We start from the raw sequence: 17018 nt of genomic DNA, 5'->3' as shown, positions 1-17018 counted from the left end.
GAGATTCATTTGTTGCAGAAACTGGGTTAAGCATTATCTAAGGAAATGTTCCAATGGTCTTAGTATAAGAGGGTTCATGTCAACCTTCTTTTACAAGTGAATCAGAGAGGGTAGATGAGTCACTCAAGGCCACACAGCTAGGCGGGGATGGAGCAAGTATAATCTAACTCCCCAACCCACATCCTTAACTTCTGGACTCCCTGCCCCCTGCCCTTTTGCTCCCTGAAGCAGAAGGTAGGTGAAATTTTCTTGTAAATTTCATACATGAGGGTCCTGGTTGAAGTCTGCCTTGAATTTTGGTTATGTTTGTTTCTCTTTCACAAGGTCTGGGTGCTTCTTGAGGGCTGGGCCTGTGTCTGGTTAGATTTTATGTGACAAGATGTGTCTGATGTAAGGAGAGAATGATTGACGGAGAGAATGAATAAGTGAGGGAGAGGCTGAATGAGAATAAATGAGGGGAGGATAAAGGGATGACCAGGTGTCTTGGCTGACTTGCCGTGGGATACTTCCAGAAACCATATGACTTTAATGCAAACTTTAGGCCTCAAAGAAAGAGGACATAGCCCCATTTCCTTGAATTATTTTAAAGCACTTACTTAACCTCCAGACTCTAGGCAGGGCCACTTGGTGGTTAAGCAGACTGGCTCTGGGTGACTCCTGGCTCTGCCCCTTCTAGCCCCAAGATTTCCAGCAGGTGACTTGACCTCACCACCCTCAATGTCCCCATCTGAAATAGAGGCCAATATAAGTGTGGACTTCTTAGAGGGAGGATTGTGAAAACTAAGTGAGCATACGTGTCAGTCCATTTTTGTGTTGCTATAAAGAAATAGTTGACCATCCTGGCTAACATGGTGAAACTCCGTCTCTACTAAAAATACAAAAAATTAGCCGGGCGTGGTGGCGGGCGCCTGTAGTCCCAGCTACTCGGGAGGCTGAGGCAGGAGAATGGCGTGAACCCGGGAGGTGGAGCTTGCAGTGAGCCGAGATCCCGCCACTGCACTCCAGTCTGGGAGACACAGTGAGACTCCATCTCACAAAAAAAAAAAAAAGAAAGAAAGAAATAGTTGAGACTAGATGATTCATAAAGAAAAGAAGTGTAAATGGCTCATGGCACTGCAGGCTGTACAGAAAACAAGGCACTGGCATCTGCTTGGCTTCTGGTGAGGCCTCAGGAAGCTTACAATTATGGTGGAAGGCAGATGGGGAGCAGACACGACACATAGTAGGACCAAGAGCAAGAGAGAGCAGAGGAAGAGTCAGTGAACTGAGAACTCACTCATCACCAAGGGGATGGTGCTAAGCCATTTATGAGGGACCTGTCCCCATGACCCAAACACCTCCCACCAGGTCCCACCTCCAACATTGGGAGTCACATTTCAACATGAGATTTGGAGGGGACAGACATCCAAACCATGTCAGCATATTTACACATAAAGTGCAAATGATAGCAACTGTTATTTTTTTCCTGGGAAAGCAATTTTACTTAGAGTTGATTTTTAAAAATTAATTTGGGTGATGGGTACCTGAGGGGTCATTATAGCATTCTCTCTGCTCTTCTGGATGCTTGAAATTTTTCACAGTAAAACATTTTAGAAACCAGTAATAGAAATCTAAGATGTTAGTTTTGTTGAGAAAACAGATATATTGTGGAATAGAATGCAAAATGTACATGCAACTTTACTTTTTACTTATTTATTTATTTTTTGCTGGTTGGTCCATAAGTTCATTGTCTTTATTTGAAAAATCTTCATGGAAAATTGTTGTTTAGTTTAGCTCTCAGCAGCCTAATCCTGAGCTCTGAGGAAGCACACCTTCCTTTGAGCTACCTGAACTTTCTTCTGAGCAAGGGACATTTTGGGACAGTTTCGCCACCATCACCCACTACTAGTTCTTCTGTCTTCTTCCTTCTCTCTTCTTCCTTTTCTCCTCCTCCTACTCCTCTTCCTTCTTCTTCCTCCTCCTTCTCCTCTTCCTCTTCCTCTCATTTTTCTTCTCCTTCTTGTTCTTCTTGTTCGTGTTCTTCCTCTTCCTCCTCCTCCTTCTTCCTTCCTCTTTCTTCATTTTGCTCTGTCATTCACATTGGAGTGCAGTGGTACGGTCTCACTGCAACCTCGACCTCCCAGGCTAAAGCGATCCTCCCACCTCAGCCTCTCAAATAGCTGGGATGACAGGCACACGCCACCACGCCCGGCTAACTTTTAGTTTCTGTGGAGATGAGGTCTCCCTATGTTGCCCAGACTGGTCTCAAACTCCTGGGCTCAAGCAATCCTCCCGCTTGGCCTCCCAGAGTGCTGGGATTACAGGTGTGAGCCACTGCGCCCTGCCCCTCTCTTTTTTTAAACTTCTTTCTTGGGTTTCTTCCCATAGACTGGATTCTGTTGCATAGCAGCATGACTCTCTTCTACACCTCCTCCATGCCTGGAGTTACGCTGTTTTTTATGTATTGAGAGAATTGCTTTTTGTAAGCATCTTCATCATCTTCTGTTAGGAAATGCATATAATCCACAACATTCTGACCGATGATGTGCTTTCGATGCACTTCTGCATTAAATTCCTTGTTTTCAAAATCATAACCAGGGAATTATTGAGTAACATGAGGGATAGACAAACCTCCATCTGCAGCTCCCTTCAAGGCCCCCCAAGACTTTATTGCCAGAGGTAGTTTTGGCAAGGCCTGCATCCAAATAGCAGGTGAAGGCACACCAGGCTGATCCTAAGTGCCTTCTAGATTGTGTTCATCACCAGTCACCTCCACTTGGCCTTCATAGATCTTGCCCATGCCAGACCTGTTGAGAAGCCTGCAGGCCAGCAGCAGGCCAGGACAATGTGCCACAGCATAATTTGTCAGGCCAACCTTCACATCATGTTTTGGTAGCTTATGAACATAAGGTACACAAACTATCACATCCCCTTCCATACAGGCATAAGCAATGTGACAGACGCTCTCTGTGTTAGTTATGTGAACGATCATCCTGTATTTGGGTGTGTTGTACTTATTTTTATCCTGTATCACCAAGCATTTCTAAGCACAGTAATCCATTTTACCCTCTTGCCTTCTAAATTTCACTTTGTATCTCTTAAAGCAGGCCTTATTCTTGACAACTTTAGCAAACCCCATCCTCCGGAACAGAGACTTGCACCTTTGGCTAGACATAGAGCTTACAACTGTTAAATAAGGCACAGGATTTGAAAGAAACAAAATAGCTAAGGCCGTCCACAGAGAATCCACCTCCAGGCAAGTTTGCTCCTGGTCTCACTGGACGTTTGGTTTTCTCATCTTAAAAAACTGGGGAATAGTGATGTTTCCCTCTCAGTGCTGCTACATGATTCAAGTGAGAGGAGAGATGTGAGGGTGGTTTGTGAGCTGTAATTCTGTCTTCTAATTTGATAATTTGTTCATTCATGCAACACGTGTCTTGAGGCCCTGCCATGTGCCAGGTGCTGCGCTAGGAGCTGGGGACACCGCTGCACCCAGATGGAGGTATGACAGACATACGTGTTCTTGAGCTCAGAATGCCATGGGGCAAATTCTTCCTCTGTCCCTTTCTCCTTAGGTCACGACAGCTGAGTACCTAATCTCTGGGCCTCAGTTTCCTTACCTGTAAAATGGGGAACATTAACAATATAGTTCTCTCATCTGCATGGTCGTGAAGATAAATGGGGCAATGGATGTGAGGTTCCCAGAGCGATGCCCAGCACATAGCAGTTGTTTGATCAATGTTCATTCTCACCACTGCTGGTAGGAAGAGCCCAGCAAGTGAGGAAGGCTCACCATAAACAGATTTGCAAAATGACTTTAAAGTTTATAAGTACCGTGGAGAAATGAGGTGGCATAATATGATGGGGAACCACAGGTTGGGTGGGGAACGCCCCTCTCAGGAGCCGCCCTTCAAGGTGAATCAGTGGGATGGCACAGGTAGGAGAGCAGACAGCAGGGGGTAAGGCAGGGAGAGGAGCTGGGTCTGCTCTGCAGACAAGGAGACTGAGGCCCAGGGACAAGTGACTGGTCCCAGCTCCCACAGGGCTGCCACCAGGAACCCAGTAATATGGTTTGGCTGTGTCCCCACCCAAATCTCATCTTGAATTGTAGCTTCCACAATTCCCACATGTCGTGGGAGGGACCCCGTTGGAAGTAATTGAATCATGAGGGCAGGTCTTTCCCATGCTGTTCTCATGTAGTGAATAAGTCTCATGAAATCTGATGGTTTTATAAAGAAGAGTTCCCTAGCACAAGCTCTTTCTCTTTGCCCACCGCCATCTATATAAGATATAAGATGTGACCTGCTCCTTCTTACTCTCTGCTGTGATTGTGAAGCCTCCCCAGCCATGTGGAACTGTGAGTCCATCAAACCTCTTTTTCTTCTCAGTCTCGGGCATATCTTTGTCAGCAGTGTGCAAATGGACTAGTACATCCAGTGACCCAAAGATAGACAATATTTGGGCTCACTCTTGCAGAAGTCACTGAGAAAAGTGCTCGTTTCCCTGAGAAGTGTAGCAATGAGGATGGTAACTTACATGTACATTCCTAACTCTTGGTGTTTTTGGAGACCTGTGCAAGCATTGTTCTTGGACACTGCTGTTGAAGCTCTCAGACCCCTGGCTCAGGTAACACCCTTATTCTAGGTCATTGGTCTCCTTCTCCTTAGCTGGGTGCTGCCTGCACCTCTCCTCCAGGCAAATACTGTGACCACGGGCTTGCTACCAGGAAGAACACACACAACTGTGCATACATGCCTCAGTGAGTCATCACCAAGTAATCACAGCTAGCACAAGCTATCTTCCACTTTGTATTTTGCAGAAGAGGCCAGCGAGGGTCAAGGGTTAAACTGGGCTGGGGGTCAGGGGGCTGGAGTTTGACCCTAGCTCTGTCACTAATTGTGTGACTTTGAACAAAAGCTTTAGTATCTCTGAGCCCATATTTCCACTCCATTATTTATTTATATTTATTATTTATTTATTTTTTATTTTTTGAGATGGAGTTTTGCTCTTGTTGCCCAGGCTGGAGTGCAGTGGTGCAGTCTTGGCTTACTACAACCTCCACTTCCCAGGTTCAAGAAATTCTCCTGCCTCAGCCTCCCAAGTAGCTGGGATTACAGGCATGCACCACCACGCCCAGCTAATTTTTGTATTTTTAGTAGAGACAGGGTTTCACCATGTTGACCAGCTGGTCTCAAACTCCTGACCTCAAGTGATCTGCCCATCTCGGCCTCCCAAAGTGCTGCAATTACAGGCATGAGCCACCGTGCCCGACCTCCATTATTTATTTACTGGGCCGTTTATTCATTCCATCCACAAACATTTACTGAGTACCTACTGCAAGCCAGGCACTGGGCTGTGGACTGGAGAAGGGGAAAGTCGTTTTTCTCTATAACATGAAACCCTTGGCTCTCATTGTGTCTGGTGAGTTGCAGCCCTTGTGAAAACTCTCCCGGCCACGTGATCATGCCAGTTTCTCTTCTCTGAACCTCTGTCTCACTTTGCATTGTCCTCCTTGCGATGTGGCTTCCGGAATGTCCCGTCTTATTAATGGACCAGCAGCTCTGCAGGGCCAGGGTTTGAGCAGTTCTGAGAATGCGGCTGCGAGACTCACCATAGACGAGCCTTTGCTATTTGAAATACTTATGGAAAATATTTGGATAACCTTCCATTACCTGAGAAGGCATTTCTAAAGTTTACATTGCAGTCCTGAGTGATGGTGATATTCGGAGCAGTAATTTCCTCTGGCCCTTGAATGTTTCCCTGAAAGAGTTGCACAGCGGCTCCCATTGTACATGTGAAGGTTGTTCTGGAATGTTAATGGAGAGGCTGATTCACACCAGATGGGCTGGAAGACCAGGGAGGATGTATACAGTGGCCACCATGATTCAGCTGTAAGCTTGGCTTTCTAAAATGCACTGACAGTTGGAGGTCAAGGAGGCTGACATTTGCCCAGGTTTTCTCTGCAGGTTTTTATGTTGCTTTAGCAAATCTGAATCTTGGTCCTGTTATAAATTAGTCACTTTTATGATATTCAGTTCATGGACAGCGTTCTGGTGGCATATCCTGAAGTCCAAAGCAGCTTTGACAGGCAGTGTCCTATGTCAAAGTTCACATTCGAACTCATATCAGTGTTTCTTAAGCTTAACAAAAACATTAAAAAGAAAAAAAATTACAATGGAAAAAGCTACTCATATCTTCTGTGTGTCTTTATCAGCCAAGAAAGTCTTGCATAGATCCATTCTGTAATTTATAATATACAAGGAAATGGCATTTTTGTGGTCCAAATATATAAATTAAATAAGTCATATTCACTGTGGCATATATAAGCCGACTCTAAATGGAATGTTTAAATATATTATCTCCCATAATTATGTTACCTATCATTACTGGGCCCTTTTTATAGGTGAAGAAACAGACCCAGAGAGGTATGTCCCAGGTCCTCTGAGGTGGACAGAGAGCAGCTGAGCCCACTTGAACCCTGGTCCAGCTGACCCCATGTTCTCTGTCTGCTTCCTCCTGTTGTACTTTTCTCATTCCTCGTACTGATGCATACCCCGGGACTCACTCCCCTTAGTGTCTGGTCCATCAACAATTATCCTCCGTTTCTTCTGAGCTGGGGGCCAGAGGACTCAGGTGCCTCCCCTACCCACACTGTGCAGCATGTCCAGCCCTTTCCACAGTTGGCAGTTGTTGCAGGTGACAGGGTGCCTGGTGCAGTTAGCTGGGCCTGCCTCTGGACTCTGACTTCTACTTGCATGAATGGATGTGGTGCGGGTTTGTTTGGGGGCTGAAGAGCAGAGAGGGAGTCTGTTGGCAGGGAAATGTCTGTGGGGCCGTGAGCGAACGGGATCCCACAGAGGGTAAGAAAGGCCTGAAGCTGAGGGGGCTGTTTTCCATCAATGTTTTGCTCTCTGGGCCAAGCACCATCCTAGGGTCTGGGGGCTCCAAATGTGGACATGGCTGGCCCCATTTTGGAGAGCTGGCAGCTAGAGGGGGAGGTGGGTGACCTGAAGCTGGAGAGACCTGAGTTCTTGTCTCAGAGGTTTAGTCTCAGCACTGCAGCTTCTGAGCTCAGTGACCTTTCTGTATCTCAGTTTGATCATCTATACAATGGGGTTAACAATATTGCTGGCCTCGGAGTTGTTGTGATAAGTGCTAAGATAGGAGCACATGAGGGTTTGGGCACAGAGAAGCGAGGAGGGGCCTCATGTGATCTTGGAGGGCTAGGTGGTGTCCTGGAGGAAGTGCCATCCAAGCTGAGGCCTGTAGGAAGAGATAGGGTTGGTTACGTGGCAAAACTAGTGGAGAATAAGCTTCCAGTGGAGGCACTGGCTCTTTGGGGACCTGAGGGCAGGCCCTTGAAGCTGGAGTGACCAGCAGGAAGGGAACTAGAAGGTGGTGACTTGCTCTGGGCTGGACCACTTTTTAGGACTTGAGTATCCAACCGAGATGTGTAACATTCTCTCCACCTGCTACCACAGTCCACAGCCTGTGGAGGGTGTGGAGGGTGGAGAAGCGATGGTATAGAGGGTGCTGCAGTGTACCCACAGAGAGCACTGTGAGGAGGAGTCTTTGGAGGAGAGCTTGAGGGAACTTGGTACAAAGCAACCTCCCACGAGTCTGGGCGTGCCCTGAGACAGCTGGGGCTGTGGAAAGGCATGAACCCCAGGGATCGGCAGAATGTCTGTGTGCTGGGCTGTGTTCCTGCTTCACTTACTAATTCAGCCGGTCCAGCATCAAGGATTTATTAAGTGCCTGCCATGTGCCAGGTGCTATTCTAGACACGGAGATACAGAGCTGGCAACACAGTCCATGATCTTGCTCTCGTGGGACTCTCTTCCCAGTGGGGGCGAGGCAGCAGTTTTAGATAGAGTGTTCTGGGAGGAGCAAGCCACGTGATTGATTCTCTTGAAGAATGTGTCCTGGGGAGTGACCCCCCCCCCCCAGGTGGGGCTTTTGGGGGAACGGGAGAGTGGAAGGAGCTGAGGTTACTGAGGCATCAGGAGGCCAATTTGTGTAGGACCTTGTAGCAGGAGAATGATATGCTTTCACTCTGGCTGCTGTTGGGGAAGAAGACTCCAGGGAGGAAGGTGGGAACCCTTCCTTGATGTGGTGTGCTCGGCCTCGAACCCCAGCCTTGCTGCTGATGGCCAGAGCTTGCCTGAACAGGTGCCTCAGCCTTTGAATGCTTCCCTTTCCTCTCCTGCAAAACCGCAAGGGCCACCATGAGAGCTAGGTGAGACCACAACAGCCCTTCGCTGGCGGGCTGGATCTTGTGCTCAGCAGGGCGCGTTGTAATTAGCGTGATGAGCATGAAGACCGTGAGGGCAAATCCCAGGCAGAGTGTGCGCTGCCTTTCATGCTCCCCTGCAAATCAAAAATGTTCTGCTCTCTGCCCCCAGCACTGGGGCCTGCATGTCACCTCACATCCTTCTCACGCACCCTCATGTCACTGTGGCTGGAAGTCCTGTAAGGGCAGGTGATGCCCAAGGCCTTTCCGCAGCAGGAGGCAGATGCGCAGGGGCTGCGGGTTTCTGCTGCTTCTGATAGGCTGCCAAGGCCGATGTCCTGATGCCCTGGTCTGATGGGGAGGAACGAGTGCCTTGAGGACACTGAGGAGGGGCCCCCTGGCCAGCACGGGTATGCCGGGAAGCCTTCCTGGAGTTGGGCAGTTCATGCTGAGGAGGAGAAGTGGTTCTCAGGTTGCTGGTGGTGGTGAGATGAGGGGACGGGTGATCCAGGCATCAAGCACATTTTCATGCCTTTGAAATACCAGCATAAGAGAAGCAGGGGTGGGTGAGAGGGATTGAAGAATCAGAGCAGCTGGAGCTGGAGCAGGGTGGGGGCAGACGAGATCACAAAGCCTGGACTGAAGGGGTGAGACAGGAGGGTGGGGGAGCTGTGGGCAGGCTGTGGCAGGCACAGCAGGCAGGGAGGGCTTTCTGGGGCCATCAGTGACTTAATGATTTTTACCATGTGCTAGATCCCAAGCTAAGCATGTTCATGCATAGTCTCATCTAATCTTCAGTTTTATGAAGTGGGTTCTCGTGTTACACCCATTTCACAGATGAGAATATTGAGGCTCAGATAGGTTAAGTAACTTGACTGTGGTTTCATACACAACCAGGAACTGTACATTTGAGATTTTTAATGCAGGCAGACAGAAGACAAGTTTGGTGTTTTGAACTTGTCATTCAACCATCACCTGGTCTCCAGGCTCTGGCAGCAGCTCTCTGCCCATTCTGTCATCCATAACGGGGTTGTACGATGAAGCCTCCCCTAGGTGATCTTTGGGAAATGCCACCCATTTCTGGAAATGAGGGATGCTGGTGGTTACAGCCGGGTGGGAATCCCAGCTCCGCGACTCACCTGCTGGGTGCGATATTGTAACCCTGCCGATCCTGTTTCCATATCTGCAAAATGCTAGTTATGGGGAAGAAAGGAGATAGAGGTAAAGCACCAGGCAGGTAGCACAGTGTCAGGCACCCGGAAAGGACCCAGAGACGGTGCTCCTTGGATTCCTATTACTGCCCTCGTTTGCCAAGACAGGGTGGTGGCACCGCGGACCCAGGGGGTCCTGGCCAGGCCCAAACAGGTGCCAGCGACGCGTGTGTGTGGAGGAGCCGGGGACAGGGAGTATGAATCATTCACCACTGAAGCCTTGCATTATTAATATCGTTATTCTCAGACTTCTAAGGAGGGCCCAGCTAGATCCCATATATGGAAGGCGCGACTCAGCCTCCGCGGCAAGCACCTCCCTGGGTCCGGAGTTGCCATGGAGTCCCGCAGGCGGCCTGGAGGCGGTGCCCCGGGCTTGGCCCCCGCGCAGATCCTCGGTCTGCAGCCTGGGTCCTACCCGCGCCGGGGTCCACCCAGCCCGCCTTTGCGCCGGTCCTGAGCCGCTCCCTTGGGACCCTGGGGTACAGACAGAAGCCGGTGGGGACTGGCGCGGGCGTCCTCGGGAGAGCGCCGGGCGCGCTGGGTTTGCTGAAGGGCTCCAGGCCTGGCCATTCGGTGCCTTCCAAAGAGCGGACGCGCCACGGGGCCCCGAGGGCCTGAAATCAGCTCCCGCCGCGCAGCCCCGGGCGCGCCACCACCCCCGCCGCGGCTGATTGCGGGGCGACAGCTTGGTCCCGAAGCCGGGAGAGGAGAGGCGGCCCCGGTGGGCCTCTCTGGGCGGGCGGGGAGCGCAGCTCCGGGACCGGGGAAGTTCCCCGCGCCCGCCTCCCCCGACCTTTCTCGGCCCGCCGGCCGGAGCTCGGAGGGGAGGGGCGCGGGGCGGGCCGGGGCGGGGCCCGGGGAGGAGCCGTGGCTGCGGCGGCAGCCGCGTCAGAGCAGCGCTCCCGCTGCCCGGCGGCTCAGACACGGCCCGAGCGCCGCCGCGGACGCGGACAGAGCCCCTCACGGGCACGGGCGCTGCGCCGGAGGCTCCCCAAGCGGGCCGGGGCTGCGCGACCATGGCGGACAAGGAGGCCGGCGGCAGCGACGGGCCCCGAGGTGAGCGCAGGCTGCGGGTCCTGCGGCCGCGGCTGGCGGGGCAGGGAGGGTGGAGGCGCGCTCGGCCCTGCGCCCCGCACCCCCTCGCGCGCCGTGGAAAAGTGGGGACGCCCGCGCTGCATCCAGTTCTGGCGGGCGGGGCCGGGGTCAGGAGCGGCGGGGCCGGGGCCCGGGGGACTGGAGGCGGCCCGCGGGTCACGTGTTCTGCGCCCCGCCAGGGTCCGGACTCCACGGCGGGGACTGCAGCCCCCGCTGGGGCGCCTGGTAGGTCCCTGCCTCGGGTGGCGCCTCCTGCGGGGCCGGTCGCGCGTGCAGCTGAGGACCGCCCCGCGTGTGCAGCCCCCGCGCGATGGGCTGCGGAGGCCAGCGCTGGGCGGGTAAAGGGCCGGCCGCCGGGTGGCCGGGTGACCCCAGCGGCTAATTTTCGTGACTCAGCGAGGCAGGAGTGGGAGCCTTGGGGAAATCGGAAATTTGGACCTGTTCCCTCGCCCTAGCCCACCCCGGCCGGACGCTCGCGCCAGGAGTGGGGGCTGCAGCTGCGGCCGAAAGGCTTCTCACCCACCTCCCCGCCCATCCCCAGGGACTCACTGGCCTGGGGAAGGGTGAAGCGGCGGGGGTTCGATGGCCCCCTCCTTGCGGGGGCCAGGAGGAGGCACCCAGTGCGGAGGACAGACGCTCGCATTTTGCAGATGTGCTAGGGCCGCTTTCTTTGGGGAGCGTGATTAGGGCTCCGAAGGGTGGGGGAGCCGGAGAGGACGGGGAATGGGGTTGCGGGAAGAGGAGGAGCAGGTTTCAGAGCCCAGGGCTGTAAATCAAGGCTTCTCCTACGGAGGGCCCGACTGGCCAGGATTCCTGTTTTCCTGTGGGTCCCAAGTGGGGAAAGTTGGGCGCATGGAGGCGCCGCGCGTCCCTGACCTGCAGGGCCTCGGCGGGAGCGGCCGCCGGGGAGAGGAGTGCGGCCCAGGCAGCTTTCCCGGGAGCGACAGGCAAGCCGCCTGCGAGGATGAAATTAAAATGCCCGGACGCAAGGGAGATTCAGCCACCAAACGAGCGCTCGGCTCTGCGGAGCCCCAAAAGCTGGAGAAACTGAGTCCAGTGGCAGCACAGCCACCATCTGCGCCGCGTTCCCTGTCTTGCTGTTGGGCCCGCGGCCCCCACCCTCTGCTGCACTCCAAGCCGCACCTGCCCCCACCCCAGCCCATTGTTCCTGCGGATCAGGGAGGTGCCTCCCCACGCGGCACTGCAGTGGTGGGGGAGTGCAGGATGGGGGGTGGGGGATCCTGACAGGGCTCACTCCAGGGAGAGGCAGCGGAGAGCCCAGGTCCCCAAACATACACCCAGTCTGCCCCCGCCTGTACTCTTCCTCAGCTGGCGAACGCAGGCAATGGACTGGCAGCTGTCTTTGTCTGAATGTCACTCAGCAACTGGATTGACTCTTTTTTTTTTTCTACTTTTTTTCCTTTAAGTCAGAAAATAAAAAAATTTTTTAGGACGATAAGTAGGGGCGTTGAATTGCTAACCCCTGAGAATGAGTGAGCCAGCTTCTTGCGTCTCATGCTGGGATAGAGTGGGCGATGATATCAAATGCAAGGTTGGGCATAGGATTTGTCAAATCAGAAGTGGGCAGGAATGTGTACCCACTCCCCACACCCTTCCCAACACTGTTTTGTCTTGTGAATCAAATGCAGCACCCCTATCCTACCACACACACACACACGCGCACACACACACACACACACAGTGCTGGGAGAAATCCCGTCCAGGATGGGGGCACCCATACCTGGTGTGCTGGGCCACCTGCCACTGCTCCTCTGGGTCTGTTCTGGAGTATTTGTTTCTTCACTTCCAGTCGTCTCCAGTTCAGGGTGGTCAGTGAGAATTCCAGGTGCATGGACTTAGGACAGAGACCGACCTGATGAGCGAGCTGTCCCTGACAGCTCACCGTGCCTCTGGGCACCTCTCCCTTTATCTGTAAAATGGAGGATGTGAATAGTATTGCACAGGAGCAGAGTTGGCTTGCCCCCCACACCCACACCTATTTCTAAGGTTTCGTCATTGCTGGGAAAACGGCATGCATTATTTTATTGTTTTAAAGCTTCACAACAAACCTGTTACCAGCATTCTCCCCTTCCAGGGTGGGAAATCTGAATACAATTTAAGTGACCTATGCAAGGTCACACATCTGGGAAGTGTTGATTGGGACCCAGACCAACTGATTCCGGGGCACCAACCTGTGCATGCAGCCCTTATGCACATGCGCAGTGGTTACCACTCTATTAAGGACATAAAAATGGTTGTGCTTCCTGGGAAGGATTTCCAGAATGCTTTCGGTGCAAAAGAATGAATGCCACAGATATCACATTGTTGGGATTTGTGAGCAGTGGGAGTCCTGGGTTGGGGAGGGGTTTGGTGGTGGGTAGGTGGTGTTGGGGGGTGGTGTCAGAAAGGCTGGCCATGAAATCGTCTCCAACAAGTGCAGTTGGGGTGGGGTGGGGAGTGGGCAGAGGTGTGTGCCAATGAAACAAGAATGGCAAAATGTGGTAGTTGGGTGATGGGGAGTGGCGGTTCGTTACTATTCTGCTTACTTTGTGTATGTTTGCAAATTTTCTTAACAAGATGTTTAAATTACTTAATTTACAAAATCTGAAGGGCCACACTTGAGGGTGTTGGACAGCAAAATTTGAGATGACCTTATATCCTGCCCCCTCCCCGTTGACCTGAGTGAGTTGACACATGGAGCCCTATAATGGTGAGATGAATTGGGAGTGGACAGAGTGGTTTAGATAGGAATAGCTCCTATGGTGACCAAGTCAGGGCTAGGCCTGGGGAGTGGAAACCAAGTCATCGTTTTTGCAGGGCAGGGGCTTGAGGAGAGGGATGGTGGGCAGGCAGTTTTGCCTGGGTTGAGGGTATCTCTCGAGGCCTGGCATTGGGCTTTGGAGATGCCATCCTGGAGGTTCATCTTAATAAAAATAAACATTTTAAACATTGACATTTATTGAGGACTTAGTGTATGCTGAAACCTGGGACTATTGAGTTATATCATTTAGCCCTGACCCATATTTATTGTTGAATGAATGACTATGAGGGGCACCCTGTTATCCCCATTTCACAGAGGAAAAAGCTGACAGTCCTAGCAGTGCACAGCTGGAAGAGGGCGGAATCAAGGTAAGGACGTAGGCCATGGGATGCAGGCCCCAGGTGGTCAAGCTGAACAGCCTCTCCTGGCATGTGCCTGGCATCTCATAGGCCCTCAGCAACTTGCGTTGAGTAGGCCTGCAGCTAATAGAGAGTGGTGCCCTGCTTCCTACAGCCACCGAGTTGTAGATGGCAGTGACAGGGCGCTGGTTATAGCCCCCAAAGGAATAAAGCAAAGGTCAAGGTGATGCTCTGGGCATTGCCAGTTTAGGGTTCTGGCCGTGGGCTCCACTTCCCTGTCAACACCTGCTGCAGTGTCTGTGTCTGCAGCTTTGGTGGTCCCCACATGCCCTCTGTGTGTGTCCCCACACAGTGTCTTGTGTTTCCCAGAGCCCTGTGATCGCCTTTGGCCCTCGACACATGCAGTTCTCCCTGCTTGGGACATCCTCTCTTTGTTTAGCAAACTCCTACTCATCCTTCAAAACTTAATTGAGGTATCATCTGTCAGGAAGCCTTCCTGGGCTCATCCATCGGGATGAGATATGCCTGTGTGGTCCCAAAGCCTTTGGTACTTAATGGTTGGTAATTCCAACTAGTATTTGTTGAGCCCTTACCATGTGCCAGCCTTATATGCCTGTATCTCATTGATTCCTCCAGCAACCCTATGAGGCTGGTATTATTATTACCCCATTTTGCTGATAAGGCAATTAGGGGCTTTGAGAGACTTACTTACTTGCCCAACCAGTGAATGCTGGAGTTGGGATATGAGTCAGCCATGGAGCCTAAAACCTTGTGCTGTTTCTCTCAATTCCCTTTCTCCCAAGAAAGGCATGGACTATGCCTTTCATTTCCATATTTTTACTAAGGACGCTAGTAGGTGTTCAGTAAATGTCTTACTTTTTGTTGAGTACCAGTCAGCAAGACACGAGGGAACACAGCAGAGGGCAATGGCGTCTACATCTTGCGCATTCTGCAGTGGCGCTTCTGGTAATGTGGATGCTCAGGAGTGGGCCAAGCTGGAGGGGAGTCAGGCAGGGCTTGGACAATCTCAGAAGAGAAGCTGCTTTGATTCCAACAAGGCCTGGAGTGACAACTCAATCTTGTGGGGGCGAAATGCTCTCTTCTCATATAAATAGGCCTCTTTGGTAAGGGAGAAAGCATCTTTATTACTGCTGTGCATAATTAGAACAGCAGGGAGGAATCAGGGGCTTTTCATGAATGAGCAGCATGTGGCAGGGAATGAGTGAGCGCCTGCCACTGCGGGCACCCCCGGGCCCGGGCATCCCCAAGAGAGAGCAGGGCCAGCAAGGAGACACGAAGGAAGCGCAGGCAGTGCTCAGAATTGAAACCCGCCCCACTGAAGCGGGCCCTGCCGATCCTTGCTGCGTTCCTGTTATTGCAAATGACTCCCAGGCTGCAGCTCTGCAGATGCTGCTCTGAGCTCTGCCAGGACCACCCCTCTTCTTCCAGCCTTGACTGTGACCTGGCAGCCGCAGATGTCCTGTGGGGCTGGCAGCTGCTCCATGGCACTCCTTCCGGGCAATCCTGATCTGCAGAGTTTGTGCCTTGATTTTAGTCCCCTTATTTTTAGGGTGGCCATATGTCCTGGATTGCTGAAATAGTTCTAGTTTATGCCTCTTGTCCTAGTGAAATTAGTAATAGTGATATCTTTCACCTTCTAAGTATCTCAGTTTGGAAGGTGAATTATGTGGTCGCGCTCCTTGTCTTTGTCTTCTCAGCCATCTGGGCCTCAAGAGGGACGAGGGAGGCAGTAGGGTGTGCAGTTAAACCTGGGCTTTGGACTCAGATGCTTGTAACATCTGGGTTTAACATTGCTGCATCTGTTTCTTCTGCTGTAGACAAGGACGATTAATAATCCCTGCTCCACTGGGGTGCTGGGAGAATGAAATGAGAGAGTATTTGTAAAGAGCTTAGGTGTGAACCTGGTACATAGAGGGCTGTCAGTAACTTCCGGTCATTTTATTATCATTGTTAGCTTGATTTGGGAAGTGTAGCGGTTAAATGTGAGATCTGGGGCCAGACTGCCTGGGTTCAAATCTGTGCTGTGTCATTGACCTGCTCTGTGACCCTGGCAAGTTACTTAATCCCATAAAGGCTCAGTTTTTCTCATCTGTAAAGGATGGATTATAACAGTCTCTTCTTCATATGGTCTTTATGAGGATTAAATGAGGTTTTACATGAAAAGCACTTAGAGTAGAGCCGGGCATGAAGTAGACATTGAATTAATATGAACAATTATTATTGGCTGTTATTGTTATTGTGAATAACTGTCCAAGTTACATTCTTGTAGGCAGAAGGAATTATCCAGTACATTTGTTTCCTATTGCTGTTATAAAACTTACCACAAATTTAATGGCTGAAAACCATACAAATTTATTATCTTACATTTCTAGAAGTCAGGAATAAGTCCAAAATGGGTCTCCCTGGGCTAAAACTAAGGTATTGGCAGAATGGTATTCCTTCTGGAGACTCTAGGGAAGAATCCATTTCACTGCCTTTTCAAACTTCTCAAAGTGACCTCCATTCCTTGGCTCGTGGTCCCTTCCTCCATCTTCCAAGCCCATCACTCCAACCCCTGCTTCCATTGCCACATCCCTTCTCTGACTCTGCCCATCCTCCTCCTATTCCCTTACGAAGGACCCTTGCATGAGGACCTCTAATAAGGCCTACTTGCATAATCGTTTCACCGTCTGAAGATCCTTAATTTAATCACATCTGCAGACTCCCTTTTCCCATGGGAGATAACATATTCATCGGTTCCAGGGGGCTATTATCTAGCCTCTCATAGCCAGAAAGATTGGAGTCTTGCCTAGGTTTGGGGGTGTTGGAGAGTCTTCTGTCGCCCTCAGGAGCTGTCTGAAGTTTGGAAATGGTTCCTCCTCCGTGTCATACATTAGGTCAGGTTCCTCGTGCACCTGCTGCATGTTGCCCTCCCTGGAGTTTGGATTGTGGATCAACCCTTGACATCTATTCAATCTCAGTAGGGTCCTTGGAGACATTGTTACTTTCAGGGCTGGTTTAGCCCCTTCTGAGGGGCCCATGACTCATTAAGATCTGAATTAAAAGGTTTATTGGCTCCCAAGCAGAGAAAACAATCAATGCATTAAACAAATTATTGAAATGTCTATAAAATGTTACATTATATTTGCTTTTTCTATGTAACAAACCACCCCAAAGTTTAATGGGTTAAAACAAGAGTCTTTTTAAAAATATTTTTTTTAAGACAAGGTCTTCCTCTGTGACCCAGGCAGGAGAGCAGTGGCGTGATCTTGGTTCGTGTAACCTCTGCTTCCTGGGCTGAAATAATCCTCCCATCTCAGCTTTGTGGGTAGCTGGGACTAAAGGCACACACCTCCATGCCTGGGTTTTTTTTTTTTTTTTTT

The 17018-nt window shown here is 51.2% G+C and overlaps 1 protein-coding gene across 5 annotated transcripts in view; it reads left to right on the top strand.

The window, feature by feature from the left end:
- Nucleotides 1-17018, top strand: part of HSPA12A (heat shock protein family A (Hsp70) member 12A) — a 182034-nt gene that overhangs the window by 98818 nt on the left and 66198 nt on the right. The window contains exon 1 of one of the 5 annotated variants that reach the window (XM_007964212.3): nt 10326-10476. The exons of the other annotated variants lie outside the window; for them this stretch is intronic. Within the exon in view, the coding sequence (XP_007962403.1) occupies nt 10437-10476 (40 nt within the window). The 5' untranslated portion in view covers nt 10326-10436. Of the gene's footprint in view, nt 1-10325; nt 10477-17018 lie in introns of those variants that run through there. 5 annotated transcript variants of the gene reach the window in all.

This window comes from Chlorocebus sabaeus, chromosome 9, assembly GCF_047675955.1.
Source record: "Chlorocebus sabaeus isolate Y175 chromosome 9, mChlSab1.0.hap1, whole genome shotgun sequence".
Classification (NCBI taxonomy): domain Eukaryota; kingdom Metazoa; phylum Chordata; class Mammalia; order Primates; family Cercopithecidae; genus Chlorocebus; species Chlorocebus sabaeus.
This window is presented reverse-complemented; position numbering and strand designations above follow the sequence as displayed.